Source organism: Paraphaeosphaeria sporulosa (assembly GCF_001642045.1).
Source record: "Paraphaeosphaeria sporulosa strain AP3s5-JAC2a unplaced genomic scaffold CC84scaffold_4, whole genome shotgun sequence".
Classification (NCBI taxonomy): Eukaryota; Fungi; Ascomycota; class Dothideomycetes; order Pleosporales; family Didymosphaeriaceae; genus Paraphaeosphaeria; species Paraphaeosphaeria sporulosa.
Window position 1 is genome coordinate 714,216 of NW_017253363.1, and position 27,026 is coordinate 741,241.

Consider the following 27,026-nt stretch of genomic DNA (forward strand, 5'->3'; position numbering starts at 1 on the left):
CAACACCGCCGGTGTTCTAGAAAATGGTTGTCCCCCTGTCATTTTCGGCTCGCGGCCATGCAGGCTAAACTAATACCCTGTCTACCCAACGCAATGTTTTCCACGATGTGCGGCTGTTGTTTCCGGGTAATGAGTAGCGGGATCTGTCGGGGTTGTTGCAGTGGTCTATCGAATGTTGTACTATTATTAGCTTGTAGCTTGTAGCTTGATCTTTCTGCCGCGAGGGTTAGTCAGTCAGACGCGATTGCAATGTACACACGGTCAACCAGTATTGAACAAGAAAATCTGATGGATATTGACCTTCCAGCGAGCGTGACTATTGACAAGCTACAGTAAAGCTAAAAGAAACTCCTAGTTGCACTCTCCCCCGGGGACGCAAGTGTACGTCGGACAACCCACATTCACAACCACCGTGCTCGTCGTGCACACGCTCCTCGTAGCCGTCGGCTTCAGGCTCGGCTTCGCAACCGTCGTGATCGTGACAATCGTCTTCTCAATCGCCCTGACCTCCACCTCCTGCGCCTCGCCTACCTTGCAGCTCACCAAGTTATAAGGACACGTAGGCGGCACGCACGGCGGCACGATTGTCTTCGTGACGGTGGGGCATGCGCTGGACGTCGGGATATGGTCCGTGACAGTGAGCGTCGGGCGAGTCTTGTGTGTCACGAGAGTCGTGGGGTGTTTCTTGTCGTCGTCGCGCTTACCCCAGCTGACGTATGCAGAGGAAGGCGCGACCGGCGGCAAGCCAAAGGAGAAGCTTGGGAAGCCGAGGCCGTACGTGGGCAGCTGCGCTTCAGCGTCGCGTTTTCCCCAAGAGAGCGACGCAGTGGGCGGAACGAAGGTGATCTGGTCGCTTGGGGTCGGCGCAGGGGGAAAGACTTCCGTAGGACCGTTGTCCTCTTGTCGCTTGCCCCACGAGATCCATGCTTGGCTAGTGGTTTTCGGTGGCTTTGGCGACTTCGACGACTTCGAGGTCTTTGGCGGCTTGACTGAAGCAGTGGGCTTTCCAAGGCTATATGACGGCGCAGTAGCAGCAGCTTCACGCTTTCCCCAGCTGAAGGAGACCTGAGGAGGCTGGATACCGATAGAGTTTGGGGGTGTGGGTGCGGGAGCACCCGGGAAGCCGATAGGACTGTCGGGATCTTCTGGGTTCTCTGGTTCGGGGAAATCGGTAGGTTCAGGCTCCTCCTCTTGCCTCTTGCCCCAGCTGAACGAGACTTGCGGAGGTTGGATGCTGATGACGTCTGAAGGTGTGGGCAGAGGCCCAGCAGGGAAGCTGATGGGATTTTCGGGATCTTCTGGGTCTTCTGGATCATCTGGGAAGCTCGGGAAATCCGTGGGTTCCGGGTCCTCGCCTTCCTGTCGCTTGCCCCAGCTAACAGATGCGCTGACATAGCCTTTTGTCGAGGTCCAAGCCGGGGGCCACCACGGCCACGGCTTCCTGGTAGTCGCCGGTGGTTGAGGATCCCAGGAGATGGAGTAGGATGGACCATCGTCCCTCTTGCCCCAACTAACGGAAGCACTTACATAGCCGTTGGTAGAAGTCTTAGCTGTAGGTCTGGGAGGCCATGGCTTCTTCGTAGGCTTTGGTGGCGATGGCTTTTGTGTAGTCTTCGGCGGCGTAGGTCCATCCCAAGAGATCGAGTAGGTGGGAGGATTGAGACTGATGACATCGCTAGGCTGAGTCTGAGAGTCTTTTTGGGCCCAGCTAACCGTAGCACTGACATAGCCTTTAGATGAGGTCTTCTTGGTTGATGTCTTGTGCGAAGGTCGAGGTGGCCACTGTGGCCATGGGTTTCTGGTTGTCTTAGGCGGTTGAGGTCCATCCCACGAGATGGAGTAGGTCGGCGGGTTCAGACTGATGATGTCCGATGGTGACGGCAGAGGCTCTTCAGGGTCTTCCGGGTCTTCTGGGTACTCAGGCTCAGGATCCTCAGTTGGAACTGATGGCCCGTCCCAGCTGATGGTAGCCGATGGTTGGCCAAGAGAGATCTGGTCGCTGGGCGTCGGCGCAGGGTACTCAGGTTCTTCTGGGTCTTCTGGATCATCGGTCGCCACAGGCAGTGGAGCGTCCCAGCTGATCGAATAATGTGGCGGGCCGATGCCAAACTGCGCTTCAGGCAAGGCAGCCGGAATTGCTTGTATGCTTCTTAAGTCAGTGACGATCTCACGTCTTTCTGAGTCGACTTACCTCGCAACAAGACCGAGCAAAGCAAGCACGGTGTTCCGCGAAGGCGCCATCGTGTATCAACTTGCTATCCTAGTCGAAAGCAGGCGCTGATCTACGTGCACTCAAAACAGCGAGAGTCGTTGTTGTTATATGACGTTCGACCACGGCCATCACTCAAGATTCTCCAGGTCACACAACCCAAGTACTATACACCAAATGAAAGATACGAAACGTCCAACTCAGTTGCGTCTCTCCGGGCTTTCCTTCACGTGCCACATATGAAAAATTGGCATTTCAGTCCATGCAGAGGCAAGCGGTTTCTGTTCCTGGTTCTAGGTCCAACCGTGCATCTCAAGCTGCACCCCAAGAAAGCTTGCTGGATGGGGACCACGATGATGCTTGCTCCTCTCTTGATTAGAAGACCTATATTTAGTGTTGCGTCCCGACGACTGAAACTAAATAAGAAAGTGATTCGACGTAATGGACACGAATACTGGGAAAATAGAGTACTGGTTGTATATGTAAATTGCTGGATATTTGATGAGGCCGCGCGAGCGACCCGGCTGCAGCCGAACTGTCGTGACATGGGTAAATCGTTGGCGAGATGCAGGGCCAGATCGAAGCCTGCGCTGCATCCGAGTATCTACAACTTTCAATGTTTTTCGGAGAACGATCTAGAACTCCTTAAGGATCGTCTTCGGCTATCTCCTAGTCGGAGAAAGTTTCGCAACGGCGTACAGTTGCCCCAACCGGCATATCGTTCGTATCTTTACTTACGACCCCTGCGATAGACGTTATTCCATGGGACCTGTTTCCGAATCAGGTTGGCACCAGGTGAAGACCAGTGACTGCGACTGCAGTCGATTCCTGAAAGTGTTCGCAGGCTCGCCTTGACAGGACCAGGTTTTATCAGCCCCCGAGTGGACCATCGTATGATCCAGCCTCGCATGTACTGGCTTGGCTTCACGAAGAAGACGCAGTACTAAGACAAAAGTCTCAGTACAGTGTGATATCCCAGGGTAGGCAATACGGAGGCCAACATGACTCAGTACTGTAGGCAAACGTCGTGGATGATGGCGACATATGGTGAATGGAGGGTAGTCACTGATTGTCAAATAGGGTTGATCGACATCCCCTACCTACTACCAGGCCGCGTGCTACTCATAGTGCGGATATGAAACCTACCTGGGAGTGATCCACGGTGGCTGACCATGAAACTGGACTTCCTGTAGTAAGCCTTTGTTGTCAACACTCACGCTACATCATTGAGGTATACTTTTAAAAATGTATAGTAGAGTGAGTTGCGACAGGATTAGGTCCGCTCCGCAAGATCCAGTTTTTTGTATCGGCCACTGTGATCGCATCCACAAGGTTTTCAGGTACGGATTCGCCCCGGAGCGTGGCTCAAGTAGTCCATTCAACAGGTGGGGACAGCAGCATATCGAGTGGCCACTTGCGTATAGCGCGAATGTTGAAATTGTCCCGGTGTCCGGCGCGAAACATCTCGGTACCGGTCCAAGCAATCATCGCCGCGTTGTCCGAGCAAAGGTGTGGCGGAGGTACGACCAGTCGCACGTCGCCATACCCGTGTGCAACAAGTTTACACGCGAGCACGTAGCGAAAGTAAAAGTTGGCGCCCACACCACCAGCCACAATAACAGACTCTGCTGGGGTGGACTGCAGAGCAAGTACAACCCGTGCGGCGATATGCTCGAATGCTGCGCGCATGGAGAACTCGGCCATGTCTCGTCGTTCCTCCCGGCTGATGGCTTGAGCTGAACGTTCTATTTTGGTCAACTTGCCGGTCGACTGATGGTGCTCATACCGAACAGCGCGTTCGACAGCGGTCATCAGCCCAGAGAAGCTCATTTCCAAGCTCTTGTTCTTCGTCCCGCCGCCTGCTTTGGCAAGTGGCTGATTGAAGGCCCATCCCCACCTAGACACGTTCCGTTGCAATTCTTCTTCGTGATTCTTTGGAACTCGGTAATCGTAGCGCGACGCTGCATCATGACAGTACTCGCTGGCGCTTCTGGGGTCGGACGAAGCTGGTTGCGCAGCTTTGCCTGAAGGAAAGGCGAATCGCTCCAAGAGCGCACCGTACATGGTATTGCTGGCATCTTCCAACACATCGGGCGGAAGCACAATGCGTGCTATTTTGTCCAAACACTCTCCCACCGCAACGTCGCTCGTGCTTGCTAACACCTCATGTCTTGTAAGAGCAGCTGAATGTATCAGGAGAGTATGGCCGCCGGAGGCAAGAACGGACAAGAACGGGAACTTGGGCGCGACGGCAATCTCTCCGTGAGAAACACCAGGCGAGTCCTCCCAAGCTTGCGCGGGATTTTCAAAAGCATCGAGGGCCGCCACCAAGCGTGGTGTTAGCGCATGGGCTTGCATATGGTGGACGCCGACAAGAGGTATCTGCACAATATGAGCGTCAGTGCCTCGGCGTGGTTCCAGCACCGCTACTCGCCTTCCAAGCCGCAGCGAGGCCCTTTGCTGTATCGAGTCCGGTGAACAGGTTTGAGCGCATGCCTGGGCCCCGTGTGACTGAAACAAAATCGGGATGCCCGTTCTTGCCAGGCAGCGTCTTGATCGCCTTGGCCACCAGGTTTGCGAGATTCTCCTGATGCGACTCGAGCGCGGCGAGCGGATGGACGCCGTTGAAGGCAGCATTGTTGGACGTCACTTTCTCGTGGAAGTGCAGCTTCGCTGCGGTGGTGATGGGTCTGCCCAGCGTCCTTGTTTCCAGGACGGCCACACTCGTGTCATCACAGGATGTCTCAATAGCGAGCGTCACCAGACGCGGTTGCGATGGAACGGCGAAGGTTGGGCGGAAGACGCCATGGGCTGCAGGCAGGTGTATGCGCATCAGCTCACATGCGCGGATGGTCGGTCGATGTGACGGCGGACGAGGCGACTGTGCATGTGCTGCAGTCTCGGAGCAGACGCGTGAAAGTGGTGTGGACCCTGAGCGTCGGCGAAGGCACGAGCGCCGGCTGGGTAGGTACCACCGGTGACGTCGTCCCTCACCAACGGCGCGAGGGACCAATGCCCAACCCTCGCCGCACCGCAGAAACGACGCGCGACGACGATGCAGCCCCCGCCACCTAGCTAGTCCCATGGCTGACTACAAGAAAGAGACCGACGGGCCTCAGCCCGACTCTGCCGACGGCTTTGACACGGCCCTCCTGCCCGACTTCGACGACGACTTCGTAGACGAGGAGGACTTCGCCGAATTTGCGAGAGCGCTGCAGGCCCCCGAAACATCGCCATCCACCGAAGACCTTACGGCACCCCAGCCCGAGCCCCAAAGATTCATCACAGCGCTCAACGACTGGAGACCCATCCACCAGCGGGTGAGGAAGCGAAAGAAACACAACAAGAAGCCCCCGCGCCGCGGCAAGGATGAGACACGCGAGGGCATCTTCTACGAGGTGCTCAAATACCCGCTGCTTCTCGTCGTCTTTGGCTGGCTTGCCTTCCTGAGCATCGCCTACGTCCTCACGCGTTTCTACATCTATGCCTACGAACGGTCCGTCACATGGCGCGGACGGCGCCAGCGCTTGCGACGCGAACTGCAGAATGCCAAGTCGTACGAGGATTGGATAAAGGGCGCCAAAGAGCTGGACGCATATCTGGGCAACGATGCTTGGAAAGAAAAGGCAGACTACGCATATTACGACAGCAAGACAATATCCAGAGTCCATCAGCAAATGGTAAGGCTGCGGCAGAAGGCCGAGGCCGAGGAGAAGGGAGGAACAAACGAGACAAAGGCCGCAGAAGAGCTGCGCAACCTGCTAGAGGCCTGCATCAAGAACAACTTCGCCGGAATGGAGAACCCCCGTCTGTGGTCCGAGTCGTACTATGGGACCAAGAATCTTCTTCAAGACTTCACCGACGAGGCGGAGAAGTCGCTATCTTTTCTTCTCAAATCATCCCAGCTCAACCAGGAAAACAAAAGGGCCATGTTCAAGCATTTGAGCACCAACTTCGGACGCACCGCCTTGTGTCTTTCAGGCGGTGCAACCTTCGCTTACTACCATTTTGGTGTAGCGAAAGCTCTTTTGGATGCAGGGCTCCTGCCCGAAGTCATCACAGGGACCTCGGGAGGAGCACTTGTCGCAGGTCTGTTGGGTACGAGGACCAATGATGAGCTGAAGAAGCTGCTTGTCCCTGCTCTGGCAAACCGCATCACAGCATGTCACGACAGCTTTTGGGTCTGGTTCAAGAGATGGCGTCAAACGGGGGCCCGCTTTGATAGCGTCGATTGGGCGAAGCGTTGTGCGTGGTTCACCAGAGGAAGCATGACCTTTAAGGAAGCATACCAGAGGACGGGTCGCATACTCAACGTTTCCTGCGTTCCGAGTGACCCACACTCGCCCACGATTCTCGCAAACTACCTGACAGCACCGGATTGTGTGATTTGGTCAGCAGTGCTTGCCAGCGCAGCAGTGCCCGGTATTCTCAATCCTGTCGTATTGATGAAGAAGAACAAGGACGGCACCCTGGCACCTTACTCTTTTGGACACAAGTGGAAAGATGGCAGTTTGCGGACGGATATTCCTCTAAAGGCGCTCAATTTACACTTCAATGTCCGCTTCTCCATCGTCAGTCAGGTGAACCCCCACATCAACATTTTCTTTTTCTCGTCACGTGGTACCGTTGGCCGGCCAGTCACGCATCGAAGAGGACGTGGTTGGCGTGGCGGTTTCATAGGATCTGCTCTCGAGCAATACATCAAGCTTGACCTCCACAAATGGTTAAAGGTGCTGCGTCACCTGGAGTTGCTGCCCCGCCCACTTGGACAAGACTGGAGCGAGATCTGGCTGCAACGCTTCAGTGGTACCATCACCATTTGGCCAAAGACCATTCCGTCGGACTTTATGTACATCTTAACTGACCCTACGCCTGAGCGCCTGGCGCGCATGATACATGTCGGCCAGCAATGCACGTTTCCAACGCTCAAGTTTGTCGCTAATCGCGCAAAATTGGAGCACGTTATCCAACAAGGTCGCCGGCAGTTCCGTCCCAGAAGCGGCCATGATGGTGGCTTTGTATCAGTCCTCTCCGAAGATGACCTCCAAAGCCTCCTCAAGCGCTCACAGAAAGACCCGTCAGGAAACGTCGCACCATACCCCCTCTCCGGCTCTGAATCCTCTTCCAGCGCCGCGCCCTCGCGCCCGGGCACGCCCGTCGACCTCCCCCTCGGTTTTTCTTTCTCGACCAAGCAGAAGCAAGCGCCGCCACACCTAGATACCAAGACGGATCCGAGCTCAGGAAACCCCGCGATACCCGGAAGTCCATCCCTCGGCAAGCGCCTCTCGGGCTGGTGGTCTTCCCTCTCCCCCCGAGACGTCAACGCACCGAGTTCTCCCTCGTCTTCCAGATTGCGTTCCGGTCCCCGCAACAAGCGCTCCATCTCCCCGCCCGCGCCCTCGCCGCACGCCAATTTCCGTCCTAACTCGATGATCGAGCTTCGCCCGTCGCAGCACGTACTGCGGCCCTCCGGCTCCTCGTCGCCCAGTCGGAGCGGCAGTCTCCTCAAGGAGATCCGGAGACAGAGTCGCGTTTTTGTAGATGACGATTCTGACGATGGTGGGGCTTTGGCTGATTTTGGCGATGCTGGGAAGCGGTACGATGGTGGCGGGGATGAGGCAGGCGATGATCCAGGGCTGGAAGATTATGTGGGCGACGATGAGGATGAGGGCGAGCATGAGGGTGAGGTGCAGAGTGTTGGGGTGGGGTTGGGGCTTCAGGGGTAAGCAGTGGGCTTGTCGGATGTGAACTCTTCGATGGTTGGATTGTATTGTTACTGTTTTTTTTTTAGCGGGTTTGGCATAGCAATGGAGAACGCATTTGGCGAGGGAACGAAACGAGACTGAGAAACTTTTTGCAATATTCGCTACCGTGGGTATCTAGAGTGCCAGAATATTCCATAGACAACACCGACGCGCCTTTTACGTGAAGAAAAGCCATTCATATCCATTACTCCGTTAGGTCATATACGCGTGAAAGGGCTCGCTATGAGCGTCTGTATCGTGTCGCTACAGCGCCAGTACAACAGCGCCGCGTACAGCGTGATATCGCAGGGTAGGTGATACGTAGGCTGATTATGCTCAGACTTTTGTCCTGGTACTGTATTTCAAGGTGACAAGTACTTGCATGCAGGACTGTTCAGCCCTGCATTTGGTCATTGTAGGGTTGAACGGACGCCAAAAACTCCAATATTGGGTCTTTGGTGCCATCGCCCTCAGCTGCGACCCCATTCATATCCACGTCCATGTTGTCGAAGCCGATCAGGTTCGGATCCATAAGCATTGGATCGAACGGGGCCTCACTGACATTGCCATATCCACCTTGCATATCCGTATCCATGGCCGGGTTACCGAAGTATGGCATCGGCGTCTGCGGCACACTAGGCTCGGTAGATCCGCTCATGGAGACGGGGTCGAAGTCGTCGAGACCACCGATCCAGAATTGTTCGCCGCGCGCGGCTCCGCGTTCCAGGATGGCAGCTTCGCACTCAGCGTCCGTGTAGCTGTGCTCAGCCACTACGTGTCGCTTCAGGTCGCGATCGCGTGCGAATCGACTGGGGCAGCCGTTGACTAGGCAGGTAATGGGCCGGCCATCGTCGTATCCCACGCCAGTGAGCAGGGTGAGCGTGGAAGGCTCGGGGATAAAGCGTTTTCGTCCCTTTGCAGCCTTTCGGGTGGCCTTGCGGTTGGGAAGACCCAGGTGGTGCGTCCGGATGTGCTGCTCCAGTGCGGCTTTGGTCTTCGACAGCTTACCGCATGCATTCTCGCCATTCCAGCCACTCAGATCGGGGTGCTTAGACTGCTGCATAGCCTCTGCGGTGCAGGCGAAGCGATATTGGTTCTCGTGAACTTGGGAGACATGTGCGTTCAAATTGCCTCTCCGGTTGAACATCTTGCCACACTCTTGATATGGGCACTGGAATAGCTGCTGCTCTCCTTGGCTCGTGTGCACTGCTTTCATGTGGCTGTTCACGTTCGACTGGTTACTGAATACCTGACCGCAAGTGGGGCAGGTCGGTGGGTGAACTTCCCTGTTGTGGGCTTGCAATTCAACTTCAGTGGAGAAGGACAATGGCTCTGTTGGGACAGATGCCGTCTCGCCTGTGGCAGACGTGATCGTTTCGCAATCAGTGCCGGGCGTGGGACAGAGCATGCAGAAATGACTAGGCTCCTCCATTTTGGTGTGAGCGCTAGCCATGTGTCGCCGGAGTCCGTTCTCAGTTTGATAGCCATGCGGGCATAAGATTCCTGAGTCGTCCACTACAGTGCATGGATATGCCTTCGTCTCCAGGTGCACCGTCTTGATGTGCGCGTCGAGAGTCTTTTGCTTTCGAAAAATCTCCTTGCAGGGTGCATAGCCTGTGCAATAGAACTTGGAGTCGTGCACCTCCTTGTGTCGCTGCAGCCGGCCATTGGACGTGAAGGTTTTGCCGCATCCTTCCCAGTCACATGCGAATTTGCGTTCGGGCACAGCGTGGAAGTGGGTCAAGTGTCTCTGGAGATGGTCCTTGCGAGGGAAATCACGATCGCAGCCTTCGTGGGGGCAGGCAAACGGGCGCTCTTTCGTATGGGTGCGCATGTGGGATTCGAGACGGCAGGGCCGGTTGAAGCGTTGGCCACAGCCTTCGAAATCACAGACATAGTTCCATGACCTCTTCGCCTCGCTATCCGCTCGTTTCTTGCCATTCTCTGTGTAGTTGACCTTGCGGTCTGCGGAAGCATCGAAGCCCGCGCTAGAGTCGTCTTCGAAGTCGGAAACGTTGGTGGACTCACTGCTTCCGGTTGCTAAAGAACTGTCAGTGGGCGTCACAGGATGGAAGGAACAAAGAGAGTACCAATGCGAGTCTTTTTGCTCAGAGGAGCATCCCTCGAGTCTGCAACTTTGCGTTTGGCCGCCATTGCCGTGCGGGACTGACTGTCATATGGCACTCGGGAACGGCGAACAAGTCGAGCGGCCGGCTACAAAATTCAGTGGAGACAAATCTTGGCATTGATGCTAGCGTGGTTTGGTCGCGCGCAGCTTCCCAGAGTTTTAGGCCCGTGCTTCGCGAATCTTTGTTCGAGGCATTCATAGTGCATTGAAGTCACACTTATCCCTCTCCGCGCAGATCAACGATCCCAAACTCCGCCACGGAACCGAGGTGCACTCGAGCGCATAAGTCTACACCCTTGCGACCATGTCTGACTACGGAGGCGGCGACGACGGATATGATGAGGGAGGCTTCAACGAGTACGACCTTTCCGGACCTTGACCCAAGCAAGGCACGCATACGTAAAGGGAAATCTGACTGACTGCTTCACTAGTGGTGGCATAGACGTTTACGACGATGAGGCAGAGCCTGATGTTTACGACGACGATGGCGCGGACGGCGAGGGCCAGGAAGAAGACCCAGAAAGAGAGCACGACGGGGACAACATTGTAGAGAGCGGTGACCCGAGCGCGGCTGCGGCAGCCAAAGCAAAGAACACTGTGGCGGCGGAAAAGTCCAAGAAAGTGCCCAACGACCAACGCTCAACGACTCCGTACATGACCAAGTACGAGAAGGCGCGCATACTGGGAACGCGCGCCCTGCAGATCAGGTGCGGAAGCTGCTATAGAATTGGCAAGGACTGCAGCTGACACAATTTAGCGGTAACGCGCCCGTCCTCATTGATGTAGAGGGCATGACGGATCCTCTTGAGATTGCTCAGAAAGAACTGCGCGAGAAGAAGATTCCTTTGGTGGTGCGGCGATATCTCCCCGATGGCTTGTAAGTTCCTGCCACATCTGCGCGAGAAATGCACTAATACAACATAGCTATGAGGACTGGACGTGCGAGGAACTCCTGACATAGAGGTAGAGACACGACGAATGCGGTGCCACGATAAAGTAGCAATGTCGGTATTTGCATAGCGTATGCTGGGGTAATACATGGTATCAACCTCACGTCGTAGAACTGTGGGTGGGCCGAGCTGCGGATTGCATTTGGCGTGGAGTTTCCAGGGAGGTAAACCGGGGCATGCTCGGCGAACGGCGCAACATTGATCATTAACACATACCCTCCGAGTGAAGACCGAATGTACACACTTCTTTGGTGCATAGCGGGCCTAGAAGCGGATCCGATTGCTTTGAGTGATGGATCACTTACCCCAATTAAGTCATGGTGGGGTTCGAGCAGAGGGGAAAGATGCCCCGCGTCTAACATTGGAGCTCCCAACGTCACAGCTACCCCCGAAACAAAACCAGACCGCGCCCCAAATCGCGTCTGCATCGCACCAACCACCCCTCTACCGCCATCACGTATCTCTATCGCGCACTCCGTTCGGCTGTCACCATGTCTTTCGAAACCACCGCAACCATTGCCTCTTTTGGAGGCAAGCTGTTAAAGCTGAAGCATCAGTCGTCTAGCACAGGAACAGACATGGCCCTAAACCTTTACCTTCCGCCACAAGCTCTGAAGTCGGGCGCCAAGGTTCCCGTGCTGTTTTATCTGTCTGGCTTGACATGCACCGGTGACAATTGCTCCGAGAAGGGCTTCTTCCAGCACGGTGCCAGTCAGAAGGGCCTTGCTGTTGTGTACCCTGACACTAGCCCCAGTATGTTAAGCATGCAGATAGCTTTAACTTTTTGCCAATCTAAATACACAAAACAGGAGGTCTGAAAATCGAGGGTGAGGACGACGCGTACGATTTTGGTTCTGGTGCCGGTTTCTACGTCGACGCAACCAAGGAGCCGTGGAACAAGGGCTACAACATGTACTCGTATATCACCAAGGAGCTCCCAGAAGCTTTGTTCGCACACTTCAAGGAGCTCGACGGCAGCCGGATTAGCATCACTGGCCACAGCATGGGTGGCCACGGTGCCCTTACACTTGTATGTCAATTATGACAATGCTTGATCGAGCTGACAAAAAAATAGTTCCTCAAGAACCCTGGAATGTATAAGTCGGTCTCCGCATTCGCACCCATAGCGAACCCTATCAACGCCCCCTGGGGACAGAAAGCATTCAAGGGCTATTTTGGCGAGGACCAGCAGCAGAAGTGGAAGGAGCACGACGCAACCGAGCTGGTGAAACAGTGGAAAGGCCCACTGGATATCCTCATTGACGTGGTACGTTACCATGTGCTGAATTTGTGCACATAAGATGCATGCTTAACAAGCTCAGGGTACTGGCGACAACTTCTACAAGCAAAAGCAACTTCTTCCCGAAAACTTCATTGAGGCGGCTAAGGAGGCTGGCAATGACAAGGGCATCAACCTGCGATTGCAACCCGATTACGATCACAGCTACTATTTCATGGCCACATTTGCAGACGATCACGTTGCATGGGCGGCGAAGCACTTGGGAGTCTAGTAGGTTGACTGCACGCACAGGAATTTTAGTTAGTAACCGCTACAGAAGCGACTCAGTAGCGAAGGCAAAGCTTTGAGCAGGCGATCAATCGTCGCTGATGGCCAAGGTTTATGTAAAATATTTCAGGTCTTACACGAATCCATGCAGCGGAAAGAACGCGTTATTAGAATTCGATTTTGACTCTACCAACATACATAAGCTATTGCCCACAGCTTGCATATCGTGAATGAGCCAATCTTTCCTCGCAGCTGGTATATTCGCCCTGCATTACCTATGTATGGGATAACACAGTGTACTCAAATTTCGGTCTAGTTTTGTACGTTAGGCGCACACGACTGGGCCCGCTTCAGATCTGGGAGTTCTTTTTGGCAATGCTAATGCACTCTGTCAAAGTCGTCAACCAATGTGAACAACCAAAGACGATCCAGGATGGACTTGCAAAGTCGGCACTTTGCGTAAATTCGACTGGCACGTGCGCGCGTCGACGGTTGGGTTCCACCGCCCGGTCTAACCTAACCGCACACAATTGATTCATTGCGCGGTCACCCAACCCAAACCACGTCACGCGAACAAAGACCACGACTTTGAATCTGCTCTCGGTGACTGTTGCAACCGCCCCTACCTGCCAGAGATCCTCGTCCACCAGCGACGCGATTATTTCACCCCACCAAGGCAGCCCTTCTGCCCCGCGCTCCGCTTCCACCGCCCGTCACACCTTTACGATGCAGACAGCGCTTTCGCCTATGGCCCGGTAGCTCAAAGAAAACAACAACTCACAACTGTCTCAGCTGCTTTACCTGTTTAAAACCTGTGGCACCCGACCAAAACACTGAGATCGATTTCCTTCTAAGACGGTGGGGGACATGGAAGCCCAGGTAGGCGCTGTATGCCCCGCGGTCTTGGACCACTCTGACTGTTTACTCTGCCAGGTCGAAAATGCGATCCAAATCGCCTCCGACCCCACCTCGAGCCAGCAACTGCGCGGGCAGGCCATAGAATACCTCAACCAGCTGCGCACCGAGGGTTCAGCATGGCAGGCGGGCCTCACACTATTCACGCGTGAGCCTCGCGCGCCTGAGATAACTCGCCATACCTCGCTCGACCTCGTAAACAATGCCATGCAGGAGAATCGCCTAGATGACCAGAGCTTGTCCTACATCAAGGACACTCTGATGAATTACATCCGGCAGACGTATGCAGCTGGGAGCGCTTCGGCGGATGCGGGCCACATACAGAATAAGCTGATGCAGACCATCACCTATCTTTTCGTGGCTCTTTACCCGTCTTCATGGCAGTCCTTCTTCGACGACTTTCGTGCGCTCGCCGGCGACCAAGCTACCATCGGCAGTGTCAATTACACATCAACTTTGCTTTACCTTCGCCTGCTGGCCCAAGTACATGACGAGATAGCAGATGTCCTGGTGGCGAGACCAGAGGACGAGAAGAAACGCAACACAGAGCTCAAAGATTTGATCCGCCAACGCGATGCTCAGAAGATATCATTATCGTGGCAAGAAATACTGGCAAAATGGAGGGAGACCGACTTGGGCTTGATAGAGATGTGTCTGAGGACCATCGGGCGTTGGGTCAGCTGGATCGACATCTCGCTTGTAGTCAACGAGAACATGATCATGGTCTTTCTACAAATGGCAGGCCAACAAGGCATATCGTCCCCGGAAACCCCTGAAGGACGCGCACGGGACGCTGCAATCGATACGTTCTCCGAAATTGTGAGCAAGAAGATGGGGCCTGCGGATAAGATACAATTGATTGAATTTCTCAATCTTGGATCAGTCGTAGGCCAGCTCATCGGTAGCCCTGCCCTTGCCGACCAGAGCACACCCGACTACGACAATGATCTCGCCGAGACTGTGGCAAAGCTGGTCAACAATATCGTCTTCGACATCGTCAAGATCTTAGAGAAGGATAATAACGATGACCAAACTCGCCAACGTGCGGACACACTCATTCAAGTGTTCACGCCCTACTTGCTGAGATTTTTTGCGGATCAGTACGACGAAGTCTGCTCAACTGTCATTCCCTCTCTGACCGATCTTCTCACCTTCTTCCGTAAATTGCAGAAGAAGACTGGTGCCTTGCCATCACAGTACGCGGCAATACTCCCTCCCGTTCTCGAGGCCATAATTGCCAAGATGAAGTATGATGAGGCGGTCTCCTGGGGCGAGGAGGGTGAACAGACGGATGAAGCCGAGTTCCAGGATCTTCGAAAACGACTGCATGTCTTGCAGTTGACAGTGGCAGCTATTGATGAGAACTTTTACATCGAAACCTTGAGCCGCGTAGTAAGCGACACGTTCGGTCGACTATCCGCAGGAGGCCGTTCCTCATTGGACTGGCGCGATCTGGATTTGGCGCTGTACGAGATGTACCTTTTCGGAGAATTGGCGACGCGCAATTCTGGTCTTTACGCTAAGCGTGAGCCTTCTTCCGAGGCTGCACAGCGGCTGGTGGGGATGATGAACAGCATGCTGGATGCTGGTAAGCACTGCTTAACTCCGATTGAAGCGAGTCCTAACATGAAGCAGACATCCCCAGCTACCCTCACCCTGCTATACAATTGCAGTACATGGAAACATGCGTTCGTTATTACCAGTTCTTCGAACAAAACTCTCAACAAATCCCCAAGGTGCTCGAAAATTTCGTTCGTCTCACGCACAACAATCACGTCAAGGTCCGCTCAAGGTCCTGGTATTTGTTCCAGCGTCTGGTTCGACATCTACGAGCACAGCTTGGTAACGTCTCATACGACATCATCCAGGCCATCGGCGATCTTCTCACGATCAAAGCCGAGCTACCAGAGGATTCCGGGGACGACATGTCATCTGACGAGGAAGATCAGTCTGCGGACGCTCTCTTCGATTCCCAACTCTACTTGTTTGAAGCCGTTGGATGCATTGCTTCGTCCAGCACAGTCTCGACGGAGAATAAGAAGCTCTACGCGCAGACTATCATGAGTCCGCTCTTCGCCGACATGGAAAAGACATTGCCACAGGCACAGAACGGCGATGAGCGCTCTATCCTACAGATTCATCACATCATCATGGCTATCGGGACGCTCGCACGCGGGTTCTCAGACTGGGTCCCCTCCAGCAACAGCGCACTTCCCCAGAGTGAAGTATCAGACGAATTTGCGAAGGCATCAGAAGCCATTCTCATTGCTCTGAAATCTCTCAATTCGTCAAGCACGATCCGCTATGCCGCCCGATTTGCGTTCTCCCGTATGATCGCTGTACTTGGTTCGCGAATCCTCCAAGAAATTCCGTCGTGGATCGAGGGCCTTTTATCTCAGAGCTCTTCCATGGACGAGATCTCCACTTTTATGAAAGTTTTGGGTCAGATCATATATACCTTCAAGACAGAAATTGCCGGTATTCTGGACACAGTTCTGACGCCTCTCCTGCAACGCATCTTCACCGCCCTGGCAATCATTCCTTCCGGTACAGACGACGAGATTCAGCTGGCGGAACTTCGTCGAGAGTACCTCAACTTCATATATGTGGTTCTTGGAAACGGACTCGGATCTGTGTTTGTGAGCGACGTCAACCAGGCAACATTCGACACCATCATCACATCGATCGACACGTTTGCCAGAGACACATCCGACTACCCAACAGCTCGGTTGGCTCTCTCTGTGCTTATTCGCATGACTTCAGTATGGAGCGGGCAAGATAAAATAGGACCTGGCGCAAACACGAGCCCGACCACTCCCGCCACAGCATCGATTCCTGGGTTTGAGAACTTTGTCATCGAGCGCTTCTCTCCACTCGTATGGTCCGTTCCCGCATCTTCCGGATTCAACTCGAAGGACGCACAAGCGAAGCTAGTACTCTACGAAGTTGCCAACCTGCAGGCGGAGATTGTGAAGAAGGTTGGCGAGCCCTATGTGGAGCGGCTTAGGACAGACCTCTCGGGCATGGGTGTGAGCGAGGATGTGGTCGATGGCTACCTACGAACGCTCGCTGGAGCGTTCGAGGGCGTCGAGAAGTTCAAACAGTGGCGAATCTTCTTTGCACGATTTGTGAGCTCGGCACAGGGCTAGTGGCGAGAGTCAACACATACGATTCGCGGTGGAGGAGGAAATACCTGATCTGGCGCACTAGCGTTCATGGGGCGGCGGTACTTTTGCATGTCGGCGTGCATGGTGGGATTGACCAGCATTGCGTGAGGATATACCATTACAAAACTCAAATAGCTGATTTAGCGAGACAGCGCATTCTGATTGATCTACCACTCGATGCGTCAGGAGGCCTATTCTCTGAGTGCCATTCTGCAGGATAGTGACTCTTGCCTGACCGAGCACAGTGGCTGACACACAACTGGACTTTTAGTTGTGCGCCTCATCTCGTGGTGTTTCAATCTATAATACGTCTGTACAGCTATAACCTGACGATATACCCTGGACGTTCACAGGGTTCCGCATTTTATTGTCGATCACTGTGGAGTTCATAGCATTGAGGCTCGCATAGCACATGTTCAGAGGCTCACGCGTAGGCCGAGTTGACCTACGACCTATCATGCAAGACTCGACCTTTTCGCTTCACCTCGCAAGCTTGCAACCGATCCTGGACTTGACATGAGCGAGTGTTTTTCACGCCGGTCAGGATCAACAGCAATTGTTTCCGATATGTACTGTGGTGAAGACACAGGATACCATGCAAACACAAGAGATTGACCCCGGTCCGGCTGAATCTCGTCTGTTTGGACATGGCAGGGTGTTATCACGGCCATTCTCTTGCGAGATAGACAGCCGAAAACATCATGGATCCGACCGGGGTGTTTCATCCGCAGACGATGAAGCAGCCAATCAAGCAGCCAGGGCTATCCGAGATTGGGACGGGGGCTTCAGCTGACCAGAGGACGATCCGACGCTGGTTCGCACAGTGCGCGTCAGTGCCGATGAATTGCAGAATGTGAGTTTCTGTGCGTGACATTGACGCCAGGCTGAAGAGCGCAGGGCGAGTTTTGATTGGATGGAACAGGGCCGAGAGGGTTGCCACCGCGCCCCGCGAGCGGGTTCGGCCCTGGATTGCGTCGCGGAGCGGGTGCTGGGCTTGTCCATTGCTTGTCGCTGCGTTCCCGAAGCGACGGGGAGGTGTTGTGTGGGGTTTGCAGAGGCGGTTATCCACGTCAGCCCTCTGCTGCCCGCGGCGCGCGGTGCAGGACGGGTTCACACCTGCCTGTTCGGTGCGTAGTTTCGGGCTTTAAATAGGTCGGGGTTTTCAAGACGTGCGCCATGTGGAGGTGGAGGACACCACGCCATGTGAGTCTGGGTGTGTCGTGCGTGCATCGTGAGAACAGCTGCCACGGCCGCGTCGCTGGCCACTCGATCTGCGCCGTGGATCGGCGACAGCAACGGGCACCGGTGGCGACGCCGGGCGGGAAGTCTTCTAGCAGTCTTCTAGAAGTGGCCACACGGCGGGGAAGGCGGGCTGGGGCAGCTGGGTCTGCGTGCACAGGTGCGATGCTGTGCGTTGTGCCAGCCACAGGTGCGCCGGAGCAGTGCATGCGGCCAAGCGCAGCGAGGGCACGCCGGCGAGGCAGAGGCAGAGCGGGACGCAGCGCGCAGAGGCGGCCCACAGCATCGCGGCGGCGCGCGCGGCCAATGGGGCCGCGGCTTCGACGGTCCTTCTAGAAGCGTGCCCTCAGCGTCGAGTCGAGCGCCGGCCGCCGTGCCAATGATGCGAGCAGCCTCCTGTCGCACTCCACTCCACCCTCGAGAACCCACGGCGCTGTCTCTGCCCGCCCGTCCACCGCGCCCGCACCTCGCCCTCGCCCGCGCGCACCCAGCAATGGTCCTCGCGCAGCCGTAGCACACAGCGAGCGTGCGAGCCCCTGCGTCCGACTGAGCTCCCTTTGAGCACCCGCCGCGCCTGCCCCCGTCGACGCCCTGCACCTCCCTCCACCACGCTTGCCTGCCTCCGTCGCCTCTGCGCGCACCCTCCCCCAGCAGCACCACCTTGCGCGGCGCATCTCGCTGCGTGGCCCCAGCGCGACCGCCAGAGCTGCCGCCATCTCCTGGGAACCTCGTCGTTTCAGGTTAGAGCTGTCTTTCCCCACGCCGTCCGCGCCTGGCGCTCAAAGCCATCGCATCCACCGCTGTCTCTCCAAGACGCCCGCCTCAATTGCTGCCGTCCCTGCCCTCGCCGCCTCCGCGCACTGCGCCCTCGCCGACCCGTCCCGCCCCACGCAACCGTCGCGACGACCACTCCCCATTTTGCGCCCAACATAGACATCCTCCCCATCGAGCGGGAGGCTCCACGACCCGCAGAGACCAGTGCTCGCCGTCGCTGCGCAACGAGTGGAGAAGATGGAGCATGGCGCCTGCAATGTGATATACATTGACCGTCGCGCCAACGATGAACACGTGCGCAGAGAGACGCTGTCCAGCTCGCTCGTTGCGCGGACATCGACCGGCAATGTGCCCCAGGGCTACTTCCCCGGCTCCGCAAAGGCACCCCCGCCCCAAGTCCACGCCAATGTCGAGAGCATTCTCTCCATATTCAACGAAGGTAGGCGCACACCATCTCCGCTGCCGTCCCACCAAAGCACTGACACAAGCCGACAGTTCATGTGTGCGGTTCCGGCGGATCATGTCTTGCCAAGATCTCGCAGCTTCTCGACGCCACCAAAGAATCCGTCCCTACCATAGTGCTCATAGACCTGCCCTACGACGAAGAGCAACGGCTTAAGCGGCTGTCGCGCGAGCCTAGAACACCGTCGCCGACAGCCACACGTCTCATTCGACTAGACACCGGCGAGCCCGACGATATCTATGGTATGCACCTGCTCACCCACATATCGTCCGAGATCGCCTCCAAGAACTTCTCCAAACTCGTCATTCCTGTGGTAATACTGAGCGGACTGGATCGCGAATTCGCCTCGAACACGCTGCCCTCCCCTTCGGTTCATGGATCGCAGGTGCTTACTGACACCGTTCGTCTGGTCAGATACCTTGATGCTGGCGCTGTTGACGTGTTGCTGAGTCCGTTATCAAAAGACAGCGTACATGGGCTCGTAATACACGCTTACCGGGTGCACAAAGAGGTCACGCGAGAAGAGGCCAGTTTCCTGACGACGAAGCGAAATAGGAAGCTGAGCTGGGTTGGTGTCAGTGACCAGAAACCCTACGCGTATTTGCGCGAGGCCATGGTTTCGAATTTGATGGGTGGCATCTGCAACCCAGAGACAGTGGGCGAGTCTTTGGAATCAAAGTATGGCTTTCTATGCGCGAGGTTCTGTGAGTATGCTAACAGTCACAGGGACATTTTCGTCGAAGAGGACCGCAAACAAGTTATCGCAGCCGCGGTCGGCACTTGGGCATTCTCGGCGCACGATTTTACCGATGACGAGCTCCTCTACGGCGCACTGCTTATGCTGAAGCACGCTTTAAAGATGCCCGAAGTGGAAGAGTGGGGCATGACTGATGGTGTGTATACCGATTCGTTGCTTGGTCACTCGCTAACAGCGCCTCGCCAGATGAATTGACAATATTCTTGCTTGCCAGTCGCACAGCTTACAACGAATTTGTCCTCTACCACAACTTTCGCCATGTCGTCGACGTCCTACAGGCTCTTTTTCACTTTTTAGTACAAATAGGCACATTACCGTGGTATCCGACTGATACGCCTCGAGCTCAGGCTGCGCCAGAATCGGCGATTGCACAGCTACTGAAGCCATTTGACGCACTTACACTTCTAGTGTCCGCCATTGGTCACGACGTTGGGCATCCCGGTGTCAACAATGCTTTCCTGGTCGCACTGAATGCTCCCCTCGCGCAACTTTACAACGACCGCTCCGTTCTTGAATCGTTCCACTGCGCTGCATATTCGCAGATTCTCCGCCGCTACTGGCCCAAGGCATTCTCGGATGCGGCCATGAGGAAGTTGATGATTAATAGCATCCTCGCGACGGATATGGGATTGCATTTCAAGTACATGAGTGATCTCGGCAACCTACAGGAGAAACTCGGACACGACCAAGGCATGATCGACGGTTGGAACGTCAAAGTTCGCGAGGAGCATAAGGATCTCGCTTGCGGCCTATTGATCAAATGTGCCGACATCAGCAACGTGGTAAGTCTCTCGTTGCTTCTGTTGCTATTTCGCTAACACCCTGTAGGCACGTAAATTCCAGACCGCCGCTCGATGGGCAAATATTCTCACAGACGAGTTCAGTAATCAGGGAGTTATGGAGCAAGAGCTAGAGATGCCCTCTTGCCTGTTCGGCGGACCGCCAGTACAGGACGATATCATCAAGCTTGGAGAGTCACAAATCGGATTCATGAACATTTTCGCAAGACCTCTCTTTGAATCTGTTGCAGATATCCTACCTGCGATGCGCTACGCCGTGGACGAAATTTTGACGAACAAGGGTATCTGGGAGAAGAAGATAAATGACGAGAAGAACAAGACGAAGAAGCACCCGAATTTCTCACTAGGGCTCACCACTCCTTCTTTCGCCGCCGATCCAACACCAAGCCCTCTCTCAGGCGGTATGCTTGGTTCAAAATCACCTCCCTCAGCTACACTGCCGACTTCTCAGCTTGGCCGTACGGTACCGAGCTCGACGTGGTTAGTCGATTCGGACGATGGAGGTCGTCGCGGTTCAGGAGGCTCCTTTCATGGTGTTTTGCCGAGTTCACGACGATCATCAGGTGTCGACAAAGGCTCACAACGTTCTTCCGGTACTGGCCTTGCAGGCCTTCGTTCCCGGGAGAATCAGAGTCAATCGCGACGAGGGAGTGGCGATGCAAGCCTGACGGCTATCCTGGTAACCCAAACCTCAAGCGCGGGAGATGCACCCGAAAAAGAGCCTGGCCAGGATCCGTCAGGTACTTCACCTTCACCATCGGGCCACCGGAAGGACACAATGTCGCCAAAGAAAGACAAAGATATGCGGCCGGTCACCGCGCCCTCGCGACGCAGTCAAGGTAAGATCACAAGCTCACGAGACATTCTATTCCATCATCCCTCTCTAGGCACTAATCCTAACGTTGACTCAGGAACCAACATGTTTCCCGTCCCTCATCCGTCTTCGCAAAGCCACTCCGAGGTAGATCTCTCCACTACTGCCAACGGAAACTATGATGGGTCAAAGATGCAGACGTGGGAGTCAAATAAGCTCAGCAACGACAGCAATATGTCTCACTCTGACGCTTCACGCGACATCCATCGGCGAAGCGAATGGTGGCGACCGGCGCGAAAACAGCGCGACCACCGCAACGGCGGATCGGATACGCCGAAACAGCAGCAAGCCGCAATGCTGGACCCTGCCGTGACTAACGCGACACTGGATCCGTCGACAAGTCCAGGAAAGACCAGTCGGACTGGAAAACTAAAGAGCTTCTTCAGAAGAAAGTCGGGGAGAGCGGCTGACTCAGAGAAACAGCTTTCTAGTCATGGAAGCTCTTCTCAACTGCCGACCAGTGATCCTGGACGATCCGTGAATAGCGACGAATGACAGCATCGGCGGACTTTCGATTCTACAGCCCTCACTATCGACGCTCGATCGATACATCACAGCATGCCCCAGGAAAGCTCGGATGCCTTGGAACGACGTCTGTAGTGAAGCTGCTCGACTTTACCCTGCACCCACTGTGCTTCCCTTTAGCGATATTCCTGCTCTTCTATCGGATGCACTGCCGCAAAAGCAACCTTTTCATCTGTCCAATAATGTGCTGTTTCTGCGCAAGACTTTTCTTCAATCAAAATCTCCTTGCTTTGGTCTTACGCACGATGTTACGGAAGCAACGAAACGCTCCCAACAATGTACTTTTTACTGGTCAGATTCGTCGACCGTGGCCTTCGGGTGGTTTTCAGGACGAAATCTTCTCTTCTACGTCAAAGCTCGCCTCTCGTTCGATATACCTCGCATTTTCTTCTTGAAGCATCATTCAAGGACTTCATCGCGTGCGGTCGCTCCGCTTTCATTTGTTGGTTGCACTATGACAGTCGGGTGGGAATGGTGCAAGTTTAGTCGCGCTGCAACTTACATTGTTGCATCCTCCGTTGGCGGTAGTCTTCATGCGGCGTGGGACCTGTTTTGTGTCAGCGCAGGTGAACAAAAGACGAAAAGCACGGCAACATTGATATTCACTTTGGGGCGATCTCAGTTCTCTTACGGTAGGGAAGATGCCATGAGGAGTGAGATCTCCTCTGTTTCTAATACGGGTCGGGGGTCGCGAGGGTGCTTGCTGGAAGTGAGGACTCGATTGATGGGATGAAGGCGGCGATTGAGCGCAGCGATGGAGCTGCGTTGCTACGACTGACACTATGTAATGAATGTATTTCCAACCAATCCACCTCAGCGCTCTCCTTTCTCTGCGAGACTCCTGTCGCTAGCTGTTTTGCGGACTTTGGCTGTTGGCTGGAAACGTCTCTCCACGCGAAAGCTTACCATGTCGCAGTAGCTCGAGCCACAAGTAGGCACAGTACCGAACGTGTGCCTGCACATGGGAATCTACCTTTTGGGCGTGACTGATTGTTCTTTTGGCGCAGGAAGCTCAATATGGAGGAAGTGCCCGAACTAGGTAAGTCCCTACTTCCCCTGCACTGAGTGAGCTGGCACCATGTACATCCTCATCTCGTGACCGTGATCGCCATCCTGAGCCGCTCGCTTCCGCCGTATCCACTGCAGCACAAGATACCAAGAGTTACGCTGCCTGTGGCATGACGTCGCCTGCATCTGCATGGAAATTGCGATGCGATACTCGGCAATACATACACATCCATCTCCTTTGGGGCGTGCTGACGCTAGGGCGCGCGAGTGATGGACTGAATGTTGCATTGTCTTTGTACAGGAGCGGAGACCTCCCTCTCTCCACCCACAATGGGACGAACTGGAATTTCTGCTTACTGCGTAAGACCTAAGTAAGTACCGTCGGCCTGATGCTCGCCTGCACCCAGCGTCCGGGCAAGCAGTGGGACTACAACGCCCGCCTCAACCGTCGCTTCCGCCGTGCGAGAAATAGGAGGCTAGCGCGGGCCCCGTGCCCGTGCTGCGCTGCTGCATGCGGCAACGAACTGGCCCCCGGCCTGCGCGCCCTGGCCCCCGGCCTTACAGCACGCGTTATTGTACCTTGGAGCGACCGGGCTTGCTCGGCTCTTTCGGCGCGATTGTCAGATGTCAGTGGGTTGGGTGGGCACTCCGAGGCTTATGCGAGGACGCGATATGGGAATCTTGGATTGCGTGAGGGTCTGTGGGCGGGAGCAGGATTTGGGGTGTTGGCAGGCAATGGTGCGTGCTGAGGTGGAACGCATAGGAAGGTGGATTATATAGAGGGGTGGGATGCGCGCCTGTTGGGTTGACGTGGGCGCTTCTGTCGACATCGTTTCTAGGGCCAAGGTACTCGTGGTTGGACTCTTGTGTATCATGCGTAATATGCGTCGAGCTGCTGTTGTTGCTGCTGCGGTCGCGGCGCTGGGAGCGACTGTGAGCGCGGACACGTGCGCGAGCGTGGCGGCGACGTCGTCGATTCAGATTAAGAAGCAGCTTGATATTGGGTATGCGACTGAGCAAGCAAACTACTGGAGTGAGTGAACCACCGCATACAACCTGGAGATCTGTTCCTGGCGGAAGAAAGATGTTCTTCTCGCTTGGCGAAGATATACACAAGGTATCAGACCCTGCTTTTCCGCCTCCAACTGACTTTGTGTTATTGAAAAGGCACGGCATGTGGAGCCATGAAACCAAGTTGCCAACTGTATCCTACGACTGCAGACGAAGTCGCCGCCATCGTGCGCATCCTCAACGCCAACAACGAAACCTTCGCTGTGAAAAGCGGAGGGCACAGCCCCAACCAAGGCTTCGCGAGCATCGATGGTGGTCCTTTGATCTCCACCCGGGAACTGAACGAGGTAATATACGACGCTGGAAACGGGGTTGTACGCGTCGGACCTGGCAATGACTGGGATGATGTCATCGGAGCGTTAGACGGTACCGGTGTCACGGTTGTTGGAGGACGCATTGGCGATGTCGGTGTTGGCGGGTAAGCTTGGGACGTGAAAGCGTGGAGAAACTTGCTGACATGGAGTAGGCTCGTACTCGGTGGCGGACTGAGCTTTTTGTCGACACAATATGGCTGGGTCGCCAATAACGTTGTCGAATATGAGATAGTGCTGGCAAATGCATCAATCGTGACGGCGTCGGAGAGCCACAATGCGGACCTGTGGAAAGCGTTGAAGGGCGGGATCAACAACTACGGCATTGTGACAGCCTATACCTTCAAAGCGCATCCACAGGGACAGGTGAGCATTGGTCAGTTTCGGCTTTCCTGATTCTTGTGCTGACTCTTTGATAGATCTGGGGCGGCAACATTGCCTACACTGCGGACAAATCTGCAGAGATCTTAGCTGCGGTACGGGACTTTACAGAGTACTACCCTGATGACAAGGCCGGTATCATCATGACCGCCGAATTGACGCAGTTTGGGGTGATCGACATCTGGTTGATGTTCCTGTTCTACGACGGACCGACCCCTCCCGCCGGCGTGTTTGACAACTTTACAGCCATCGCACACTTGTCTGATGATACCAAGTCCCGGAGCTACTCAGACCTGTTGACGCATAACAACTTTGGCGTCATCAAGACGGAAATTTACACAATCGCGACTGAGATGATTCCGCTGCCGAGCGCCGACGTGGGACCCGACTTCCTGGGGGCGATTTACGACAACTGGAGGAACACCACCGAATCTGTGATTGATGCCGCCGGGCTCATTGGCTCGATCGCTTTACAGCCAATCCCCAAGAGGCTTGCTCGCAAAGCAATGGAGGCTGGTGGAGACATGATCGACTTAGATGATGAAATCGACCGCATCATCCTGGAGTTCGACTTGTCGTGGTTATCGCCGCTTGATAGCGCTAGAATGGACGTTGCAACCCAGAAGTTTTACACGGGGTCCAAGGACCTAGTTGAGCAGTATCAGGCAGACGATAAGCTACCCGAAGGGTACTTGCCGCTGTTTGCAAACGATGCCTATTATCGGCAAGATTATTTTGGAAGGCTCAGGACTGCGGATTTTGCGCGAACCGTTCGCGATGCAGTTGATCCCTCCGGGTTCTTTGCGAGCCGCACAGGAGGCTGGAAACCATGAGTGCTGCTGGCCGTTAATTTGCCAGTAGAGCGAACTCCTGCAGGTCCGTAGTAATAACTGTAATTATGTCTCAGCATGCATCTTTTATCGATTGTGAGGGCTCGGATGCCGATAGCGAGGCTTGAGTGAGGCTATGTCGACGTCCGCTTTGGCGGGGTTGCGTGAACGGCTGGGCGAGAGATGACACTCGTGGGACGGCACCCAACCAGGAGGCAGAGTGCACCTGAATCGCGTCGTACCTGGGAATGTTGGCGGCCCGCGTGGAGACACATCCGGGAGCTTAGAATAGCGCTGCCGCGTGCGAAGCAGTCGATGCTGTCATGTCTGGGAGGGCTTCTGGGTATTCCTGCCAGCCGGGCGGCTTGGCCCACACCACCAGGCAGTGGACCCGGCAAGCTCGAGGCACGACGTGCGAGCTTCAACGGTGCGCCGTCTGGTGCGGAGCAAGAGTACCTTGTGTGTCTCCAGCGTCGTCGCGGTCTGCCCACCAAGCGCTACATGTTGCGTTTTCATTCGAAGCACGTGCGGCGCGACCCCAACCTCGACCGCGCCGTCTCCATGGCCCGTCGATCTGTTTCGAAACAGCCGCTCCGTTGTTACTCTGCGCTTAGCAAGGCGACAAGGCGACGAGGCTCCGCTCTGTGCGCCTTTGACGCTGTCATCGATCGTCTCGCGCAGTCCGGCGCATGCTATTCTGTCCCCCTCCAGAGTCCCTACGCTGTGGCTCCTGTACAATTCTCACCACCTGCATGGCCTTCCAGAATGGCTTGCTTACCACGGACGCCAGAGGCTCGCTGCAGGTCCGCGCTGCAGTGCTCAGCCCTACCGCAAATGGGACCGTCCCCTGTTCGTGGCCGCCAGGCCTCTGTGTAGCGATCCTATCACCGCGAGGTGCGACTAAGCGCCCACCATCACGGCTGCACCCACTGCGCAAAATTAGAATAGGTACGCCCAGCCGCACAGGAAAATATCCTCAAACAGGCGCTTCTTTCTCCCCCGGGTCTCTCCCTTGTTCTGCATAGGGAACGGCCCAGACGCCTGCCAGGCCGGTTTGTGGACCACTCCACATCTTTTGGGAGAGGCGCCAATGCCATGACCGCAGTTTCACCATGATCTGGCGATTACTCTAACCGATCTTTGTGTCAGATAATTCTCCGGGCGGCCTGTGTGGCCTTTGTTTAGAGCACACAACGGCTGCGGCTCTGATATAAAGTCACGGCGGTGCCTTAGCTTGGAGGCTCTTCAGATACCCAACCCCAACACACACAAGCTCTTATTCCTTCGTTTCCTTGCCGTCTCGACCGTCTCCTACCCTTCGTTCCAGCATCACTTTCGTTCCTCTGTCCTAATCTAATACCGATCTCCTCTCG

At 55.2% G+C, this 27,026-nt stretch overlaps 11 protein-coding genes across 11 annotated transcripts; 7 read left to right on the forward strand and 4 right to left on the reverse strand.

The window, feature by feature from the left end:
• Nucleotides 1-351: 351 nt before the first annotated feature.
• CC84DRAFT_1215829 (uncharacterized protein) lies at nt 352-2,241 on the reverse strand (the record flags this gene model as incomplete). Its single annotated transcript, XM_018182750.1, has 2 exons — nt 352-2,146; nt 2,192-2,241. The coding sequence occupies 2 exons, from the start codon at nt 2,239-2,241 to the stop codon at nt 352-354; spliced, it is 1,845 nt and encodes a 614-aa protein (XP_018037169.1).
• A 1,333-nt stretch (nt 2,242-3,574) lies between these two features.
• On the reverse strand, nt 3,575-5,042 carry CC84DRAFT_1089406 (uncharacterized protein; the record flags this gene model as incomplete). Its single annotated transcript, XM_018174304.1, has 2 exons — nt 3,575-4,560; nt 4,640-5,042. 2 exons carry the CDS (start codon nt 5,040-5,042, stop codon nt 3,575-3,577), a joined length of 1,389 nt encoding a protein of 462 aa, XP_018037170.1.
• On the forward strand, nt 4,811-8,130 carry CC84DRAFT_1163108 (patatin-domain-containing protein). Its single transcript, XM_018178178.1, has one exon. It carries the CDS (start codon nt 5,293-5,295, stop codon nt 7,933-7,935), a length of 2,643 nt encoding a protein of 880 aa, XP_018037171.1. The 5' UTR covers nt 4,811-5,292; the 3' UTR covers nt 7,936-8,130.
• Nucleotides 8,131-8,347: 217 nt separating this feature from the next.
• Nucleotides 8,348-10,107, reverse strand: CC84DRAFT_1185953 (uncharacterized protein; the record flags this gene model as incomplete). The annotated part of the gene is made up of 3 exons (XM_018180832.1): nt 8,348-8,427; nt 8,512-9,993; nt 10,044-10,107. 3 exons carry the CDS (start codon nt 10,105-10,107, stop codon nt 8,348-8,350), a joined length of 1,626 nt encoding a protein of 541 aa, XP_018037172.1.
• Nucleotides 10,108-10,624: 517 nt separating this feature from the next.
• CC84DRAFT_1088821 (RNA polymerase Rpb6) lies at nt 10,625-11,042 on the forward strand (the record flags this gene model as incomplete). The annotated part of the gene is made up of 3 exons (XM_018174276.1): nt 10,625-10,788; nt 10,839-10,958; nt 11,006-11,042. Coding segments are annotated over 3 exons (321 nt in total), but the record flags the coding sequence as incomplete, so codon positions are not given.
• Nucleotides 11,043-11,410: 368 nt separating this feature from the next.
• CC84DRAFT_1163110 (S-formylglutathione hydrol) lies at nt 11,411-12,716 on the forward strand. The gene is made up of 4 exons (XM_018178179.1): nt 11,411-11,784; nt 11,841-12,061; nt 12,107-12,298; nt 12,354-12,716. Exons 1-4 carry the CDS (start codon nt 11,523-11,525, stop codon nt 12,540-12,542), a joined length of 864 nt encoding a protein of 287 aa, XP_018037174.1. The 5' UTR covers nt 11,411-11,522; the 3' UTR covers nt 12,543-12,716.
• Nucleotides 12,717-13,405: 689 nt separating this feature from the next.
• Nucleotides 13,406-16,602, forward strand: CC84DRAFT_1174727 (Exportin-T; the record flags this gene model as incomplete). The annotated part of the gene is made up of 3 exons (XM_018180110.1): nt 13,406-13,417; nt 13,472-15,041; nt 15,089-16,602. 3 exons carry the CDS (start codon nt 13,406-13,408, stop codon nt 16,600-16,602), a joined length of 3,096 nt encoding a protein of 1,031 aa, XP_018037175.1.
• A 915-nt stretch (nt 16,603-17,517) lies between these two features.
• CC84DRAFT_622190 (uncharacterized protein) lies at nt 17,518-18,137 on the reverse strand. The gene has a single exon (XM_018186917.1). The coding sequence runs from the start codon at nt 18,066-18,068 to the stop codon at nt 17,691-17,693; it is 378 nt and encodes a 125-aa protein (XP_018037176.1). The 5' UTR covers nt 18,069-18,137; the 3' UTR covers nt 17,518-17,690.
• A 586-nt stretch (nt 18,138-18,723) lies between these two features.
• Nucleotides 18,724-22,175, forward strand: CC84DRAFT_622199 (HD-domain/PDEase-like protein). Its single transcript, XM_018186918.1, has 6 exons — nt 18,724-19,072; nt 19,129-19,774; nt 19,823-19,989; nt 20,040-20,635; nt 20,682-21,492; nt 21,565-22,175. Exons 1-6 carry the CDS (start codon nt 18,871-18,873, stop codon nt 22,020-22,022), a joined length of 2,880 nt encoding a protein of 959 aa, XP_018037177.1. The 5' UTR covers nt 18,724-18,870; the 3' UTR covers nt 22,023-22,175.
• A 1,767-nt stretch (nt 22,176-23,942) lies between these two features.
• CC84DRAFT_1088054 (uncharacterized protein) lies at nt 23,943-25,656 on the forward strand (the record flags this gene model as incomplete). Its single annotated transcript, XM_018174232.1, has 5 exons — nt 23,943-24,093; nt 24,228-24,264; nt 24,355-24,549; nt 24,598-24,808; nt 24,862-25,656. The coding sequence occupies 5 exons, from the start codon at nt 23,943-23,945 to the stop codon at nt 25,654-25,656; spliced, it is 1,389 nt and encodes a 462-aa protein (XP_018037178.1).
• CC84DRAFT_622256 (uncharacterized protein) lies at nt 25,338-26,919 on the forward strand. Its single transcript, XM_018186919.1, has 2 exons — nt 25,338-26,601; nt 26,803-26,919. Exon 1 carries the CDS (start codon nt 25,837-25,839, stop codon nt 26,527-26,529), a length of 693 nt encoding a protein of 230 aa, XP_018037179.1. The 5' UTR covers nt 25,338-25,836; the 3' UTR covers nt 26,530-26,601; nt 26,803-26,919.
• The last annotated feature ends 107 nt before the right edge of the window (nt 26,920-27,026 follow it).

Coding starts and splice junctions, on each gene's coding strand:
- CC84DRAFT_1163108 (XM_018178178.1), top strand. CDS start 5,293: ATGGCTGACTACAAGAAAGAGACCGACGGGCCTCAGCCCGACTCTGCC.
- CC84DRAFT_1163110 (XM_018178179.1), top strand. CDS start 11,523: ATGTCTTTCGAAACCACCGCAACCATTGCCTCTTTTGGAGGCAAGCTG. Junction 11,785..11,840: donor GTACCCTGACACTAGCCCCA/GTATGTTAAGCA, acceptor TACACAAAACAG/GAGGTCTGAAAATCGAGGGT. Junction 12,062..12,106: donor GCCACGGTGCCCTTACACTT/GTATGTCAATTA, acceptor ACAAAAAAATAG/TTCCTCAAGAACCCTGGAAT.
- CC84DRAFT_622190 (XM_018186917.1), bottom strand. CDS start 18,068: ATGCACTGCTCCGGCGCACCTGTGGCTGGCACAACGCACAGCATCGCA.
- CC84DRAFT_622199 (XM_018186918.1), top strand. CDS start 18,871: ATGGAGCATGGCGCCTGCAATGTGATATACATTGACCGTCGCGCCAAC. Junction 19,073..19,128: donor TCTCTCCATATTCAACGAAG/GTAGGCGCACAC, acceptor ACAAGCCGACAG/TTCATGTGTGCGGTTCCGGC. Junction 21,493..21,564: donor GCCCTCGCGACGCAGTCAAG/GTAAGATCACAA, acceptor ACGTTGACTCAG/GAACCAACATGTTTCCCGTC.
- CC84DRAFT_622256 (XM_018186919.1), top strand. CDS start 25,837: ATGACACTCGTGGGACGGCACCCAACCAGGAGGCAGAGTGCACCTGAA.